The sequence below is a fragment of the Equus quagga genome, chromosome 17, assembly GCF_021613505.1.
Source record: "Equus quagga isolate Etosha38 chromosome 17, UCLA_HA_Equagga_1.0, whole genome shotgun sequence".
NCBI classification, from domain to species: Eukaryota; Metazoa; Chordata; class Mammalia; order Perissodactyla; family Equidae; genus Equus; species Equus quagga.
The window spans coordinates 14,650,784-14,657,168 of NC_060283.1; the positions used below are offsets into that span (position 1 = coordinate 14,650,784).

The 6,385-nt window shown below is 43.2% G+C and overlaps 1 protein-coding gene across 10 annotated transcripts in view; it reads right to left on the bottom strand.

Moving 5' to 3' along the window:
• Positions 1–6,385, bottom strand: part of CTNND1 (catenin delta 1) — a 44,575-nt gene that overhangs the window by 22,253 nt on the left and 15,937 nt on the right. For 7 of the 10 annotated variants that reach the window (XM_046644238.1, XM_046644239.1, XM_046644237.1 and 4 more), the window contains exons 2-3: positions 1,722–1,838; positions 203–491 (exon numbers count right to left, since the gene is read on the bottom strand). The exons of 1 other annotated variant lie outside the window; for it this stretch is intronic. In XM_046644238.1, coding sequence (XP_046500194.1) covers positions 203–397 — 195 coding nt within the window. In that variant the 5' untranslated portion in view covers positions 398–491; positions 1,722–1,838. Of the gene's footprint in view, positions 1–202; positions 492–1,721; positions 1,839–4,829; positions 4,873–6,385 lie in introns of all 10 variants that reach the window. 2 more of the 10 variants (XM_046644236.1, XM_046644235.1) reach the window with 2 other exon arrangements.

Consider the following 6,385-nt stretch of genomic DNA (forward strand, 5'->3'; position numbering starts at 1 on the left):
ACAGATAAAACCACCCAACTCAGCACGGCAGCAATATTCCCTCTCTCTTAATCTGTATTTATCACCCCTAGAAAGATTCATCACGAAGCGTGGGCACTGGACAGCCAACCACCACGAGAAGAGTCATATCCCAAGAAGAATCATAGCCTCTCTATGACCATGCCAAAGTCCTACCTGCAGGTCTGATGGAGAGAGGGGTTACCTGATGCCGGCGGGTGAGGGTGCCGTTGGCCATGAGTGGGTTGGCATCTTGTGGTGAGACCCGGACGCGTTCCAGTTGCGCCGAGACGTGGCGCCGTTCCTCCTCCAGCGCCCGGGTCAGCTTCTCAAACTGGGCCTCTTGTTCCTTCACAGAGGCCAAGATGCTGGCGGTCGACTCCACCTCTGAGTCGTCCATGAAGGTAAGGGGCGGAGCCGCCGCAGGGCAGGGTAAAAAGTAAGGTGGATCACAGAGGGAGGAGGAAGGAGGGAGAAGGCCCCCTCACTTCACACTACCGGGAGAAGGTAAGAGAAAGGAGAGAAAAGGTCACAGGTCAGAGAAGACAGATGAATTATTAATCCCAGAGCCAAAGATGCCCTCTTGTGGTTTCACTGCAGTGCAGAAAGCAAGCCACCACCAAGCCTGGGAGCCCATCACCAGTGTCTGCTCAAGCAGGATCTTTGCCCACCACCCTTATTAACACCCCACCAGAAATAACTATCGAAAGGAAAGGTACAACTAGATCCAAGTCCCCACACTGTTAGTCTGGGAGGGAGAATGTGACTAAGGGCTATAGTCATGACATGAGATTAAAATTAGATCATTTTTCCCTAAAAAAATTTGCTGGCCTCAACTCAATGAAAGTTGAGACTCCACAGTACATACAAGCACTCACTGTCCTTAGGGGCAAAAGCCCCTTCTAGAAATAAGGGGGCAGTGCAGATCTTACTTAACCTCTCCCAGATCTGAACACTGAAATTGGTCTAATGGCAGCAAAATATACTAAATTAATATGGTAAGTTAAAATGCCAACAAGAAATGGAAGTAGCAAAAAACTTCCCACAAGCAAAGGCAGGAAACAAAACTAAGGTACTCATATTTAATACACTTATGAAAGGGCCTTTCTACTTTTCCAAACTATACTATAATATTGAGGGCAAAACGTGTGCCTTGGCTAATGGAGATAAGAGAGCAACAGAACCCCAAAAATTCTATGTGTAAAAAGGCACCATTTTCAGTGGCCGTCACTTCTTTGAGTAGGAAAAGGAGCACTAGACTCAAACTATGAAATTGTCCCTCGAAGTGGTTCATGTGCTAACCTCCAAACAGTCAGTGGTAGGAACTTCGTCCATCTCTGCTATCCTGCTGAAAGCTCTAAACAGACCATATTTTTACCTCTTTCCTTATTCCAACTCAGGGTAAATATCCAAGTATCCAGAGGTTTCATGTGTACTATTTATATGTTAGTTATATAGAAATGAAGAGTTACCCATACCCTATTATAAAAATTGCAAGTTGGCTAGTCAATGGAGGGGCGCTGTAGTTATACTGTTGGACTTAAGAGAGAAACCCCATTACAAGTTGGCTATGGGAGGCTTTTTGGCCAGTCCAAAATATACCATGTTGAAAGGCTGGTTTTACAACAAACCTTCTCCCCTACTCCCCACCCTCTCACCAACCCCTCAAGAAAAAACACAAGTAAATTATTTTTTATTCTTAATAAACATATTTCCATACACACCTGTTAAGAGAAGGTCGTAACTGATTGGTTTAACACAGAACGGCCCAGTCTAGATTCAAAAAATCATGGGAGAAGCATTCCAGCCACCACAGCAAGGAGGAAGCAGGAAGGAGAGAGCTGCAGAAATATTTGGAGGAAAAACGGGAATGAGAGGAAAATAAAATATACCCAACACATTAAAAAATAAGAGGAGCAAGGGCAAGTATTGGGAGAAAGACAATCTGGGAATGGAAGGGAGTAATTTAAAATATGACTTGGAATTGCTTAATGTGACAAATGCCCTTTTGGACTTTGCTCTGTATTCAGATACCTGGACCCCGGATGCAGTTTTCATTAAAATCTAGATTCTACTGTAATGTCAGAGTTCCTGTATTTGTATTTCTGTACAGAACCAGGAGCAGGTTATAGTATGGATAAAAATTTACTTATACCCCCTCTTCCCAGCAACCAAATTGGAAAAAGAAAACTGCTTTTGGAATGCCCTTCCCCCTCCTTTATACCCCTAAGGCAGAAACCTCAAAGCCCAGTCCCAGCATGCCCACAAAGACATTGAGAAAGCAATGCAATAGTCGTGGTGGGGAAGACATGTGGGGACTAGCCTAGGCTGAGCCTTTTGCTTCAGTTCTCTTTCCCACGCTCCTCAGAGCCCCACCAAGCACAAATGCTCGGGCCTGTCTGCCTTAGAGTATATGCAGCATTCAGCAAGCAAGAGTACCCAGAGTAACCGATAAACAGGCGCCCAATAAACTCCTTAATTAATTTTCCATCACTAAGACTCCTTCCAGTGGATCCCCTCTCTAAATTCTTCCTACCCTGGCTCTGGGCTCCCACAATCACTTATCAACTCCTGTTCTTCCTTCAGTCCAAAGCCCCACTGTCGCTTTCTCATATCCCCACCCTACATTCTAAACGGCCACTCGAAGGTCTTTAATAAGTACCCTTATAAAAAAAAAGTTGTTCCCTTTTCATTTCCATTGCTTCATTTTAAGCACTTGCCCTTATCCGCTATATACAATGACCTATGAACCTTCCACACCAAGAGGACTCTGAGCTCAAGAGAGATTCTTCCAGTTCTGGGTTTCAACAGGGCCCAAACTGCAGTTACCACTGTGGCAGCCTCCACCCTGTAATCTTCTTGGCTAATAAAAGCCCAAACTACCACTATTATGGCGCATACAGGGACAACACTCCCTGTTGCACAGATAAATTGTCATTCTGCCATAAATGGCCACTTTTTGCCCCCACAACTAATTCAATAACGGAAGTTAGGAAGGGTAGTATGGAAACTACCCAGGGCTCTAGGTCAGGAAGCAGTATCTTCTCCTACAACCACGGCCTTAAAAGCTGACCACCTGGCTCTAATTTGGAGAAGAGGACAACACAGTTAAGTAGGAAGAGAAGATCAGATTCCTGGGTCTAAAAGCATGGGGAGATTTTTCTGCCTGAAAGAGGACAGAAGCACAGGCTGTGTAGGATAGAATAGGACTCAGAAGACAGGTCCCAGTCCTGGCTCCACCGCTAGCCAACAATGGCACTAAGTCACTGCCATGTTCTCATCTGTAGGATGACAATACCACCAGCCCAGTGTAACTCAGAATTGCTGTGAGGATCAGGTGACATAATACGTGTTATACAAATGTGAGGTATTAAGTTGTTTCAAAGGTTAGTTTCTGTCTTCCAATTACATTACTTAATGCTAATGCCTCAGCCCAAAACTATTTTGTGAACCAGTAGATGAAAATAACTGAATCAAGAGCATACCTGGGTTCTAAGGAGTGGACGAGCTGGTTTCCCTACTCTGACTCTATTTACTAGAGGTCCCACCTAGACCAGTGTTTCTGGGACATGGAGTGCTTCTGCCTTGCAGTTATCACAGCATTACACATTTGCTATAATAAGTTCTTGATTCCTTAACTGAAGTCTTTAACAGTTTTTTACAGAGGAAAATAGGGAAGGTGAAAAGAACTAACAATTACTGAATGTTTTACATTTATTATCCTGGCAATCCTTACAACAACCCTAAGGAAATTTATCGCAAATGAGAAAACAGGCTCTAGGTGAGAAAATTTCCCAAGGTCTCAGTCAATAGCAAATTTTGAGGGCTGGCCCAGTGGTGCAGTGGTTAAGTTCGCACGTTCCGCTTTGGCGGCCTGGGGTTCACCAGTTCAGATCCCGGGTGCAGACCTACGCACCGCTTGTCAAGCAGGCATCCCACATATAAAGTAGAGGAAGACAGGCATGGATGTTAGCTCAGGACCAGCCTTCCTCAGCAAAAAAAAACGGAAAGAAAAAAACAGCAAATTTTGAATTTAAACCTGTATCTATGCCATTCCAAAGCCTGGGTTCTCTTTCTACCACATGCTATCAAGTCCAAAAACACAAGCCCAGTATAAGATGGATGGCCCAGCCCTCTCCTCTACATCCCTTGAGAGTTTTCTTCCCAAACATCACCGGAAAAAGGGAAAAGAAAAGATTCCTATTTTTCTTTAGGTTAAAGGGTTATCCATAATGTCTACATAAAAGATATAAGTGGGAGAATGGAAATAAATGGAAGGAAAAAGAAAACATAAGTGGGGAAAGAGAATGAAGCTGTTAGGCAAGCTATAGTACACTGCCTCACAACTTAAGAGACTTGAAAAAAGCTGCTTCTACATGCCATGCATATCATAAAAAATTATACTGTAAACCAGAATCTGCCATTAACCATTAACTGACTTTGGCAATTACAGTCAAGAAAGTCTTATGAGTCCAGACCAACACCTTTCCAAGCTTGCAACTTAATATTTTCAAATGCATCACACTTGCTCTCACTAAAAAAAAGACCACCAAGGAATTCCCAAAGCAGGGGTGGGGTGGGGGAGAGGGGTACGCATAAAGTGAACCCTACTATTCCCCTAAGACTAGATTTTTCTGAGAATAACTGGTTTTACTCTTAACAAGCCATAGGTCCTATAGACCCGAGTCTATAGCCAGGCTCCCAGATTTAAGCAATGCCAATGGTAAAAGAATTCGAAACCAAAGGAAGTTAAATTGAATCAAATACCCAAAAGGATCAAACAGTTGGAAAATGCCAATCAGCTAGGAGCTGGGCAAAAAAAATTAACTTACCAATAGCAGAGTCTCTGGAATGATTTGTTCTACTGTAAAATGGCTGTAGAAATATAATTTGGAATTACGATTCTTAAAGGTTAAGAATATAATATAGGCTTTGGGGGTCAGCCCCGTGGCTGAGTGGTTAAGTTCATGCACTCCACTTTGGCGGCCCAGGGTTTCGCTGGTTTGGATCCTGGGCATGGACATGGCATCGCTCAGGCCATGTTGAGGTGGCGTGCCACATGCCACAATTAGAAGGACCCACAACTAAAATATACAACTATGTACTGGGGGGATTTGGGGAGAAAAAGCAGGGGGGGAAAAAAAGAAGACTGGCAACAGTTGTTAGCTCAGGTACCAATCTTTAAAAAAAAAAGAATATAGGCTTTCGAATCAGACTGACTAGGTTCAAATTCCAGCTCCACTGCTTCCTAGTTATATGACTTTGGGTAAAATACCACTTAATCTCTCTAAACCTCAGGTTCCTTTTCTGTAAAATGGGAGAAATAAAATAGAGTGGTTGTGTGAGACGATCCACATAAAGTGCTTAGAAAAATGTCTTGACACAGAAAAAGCTATTAACATTGTTACTAATACAAATACTACTACAAGAGCTAACACAAGGGACTAGAATTTTGGAGGTGTTGGTAGGACTTCTGAATAAACCACATGTCTCCACATGCTCCCCTCTCCCATTAAGTAGCCCTGTAAACTACAAGAATTCTCCACATTCTCAAAAGGAAAAACGAAATAAAATTCTAGACTAGGGGGCCAAAAGACAAGGATTTAAGTCCTGGCTCTGCCAAAAACTAGCTGTGAGACCCCGGAGAAGTTATAACCCCTTCACTTTCTATTATAGCCATGCGTCACATAATGACGACTCAGTACGCCACGGACCGCATATACCACAATGGTACCACATCGCCTAGGTGCGTAGTAGGCTATACCATCAAGGCTTGTGGAAGTACACTCTATGATGTTCACACAATGATGGAATCGCCTAACGATGCATTTCTCAGAACGCTTCCCCTGTCGTTAAGCGACACATGACTGTACTTTTCAGAGTTTAGCTTTAATGGGCTAATATATGAAAACTCTAGACGGGTGACTTTGACCTCTCTCCTACCTCCATGCAGTTCAGATATCCAAAGACACGACCAGAATCAGGCAAGCAAGCCTCTGCATAAAGAGGAAAACTTATTTTTCCTGAGATAGAGAAGTCTAAACGCCACGAAATAGTCTGAGTTCTTGGGAAAGAAATTTTATCTTCTGTAATCAATCCCAAAGGCAGCTCTACTCCTTTCTTTCTATTTATTCATTATGAAATCAAAACCAATGTCACAAATTTATGCCCACCCTCTAAAAGCAATGATAAGCAAAGCTCCTCTTCCATGTCATTTTAGGGATTTCAAAAGATTTTTTTTTTTTTTTTTGAGGAAGATTAGCCCTGAGCTAACATCTGCTGCCAATCCTCCTCTTTTTGCTGAGGAAGCCTGACCCTGAGCTAACATCTGTGCCCATCTTCCTCTACTTTATATGTGGGACGCCTACCACAGCATGGCTTGCCAAGC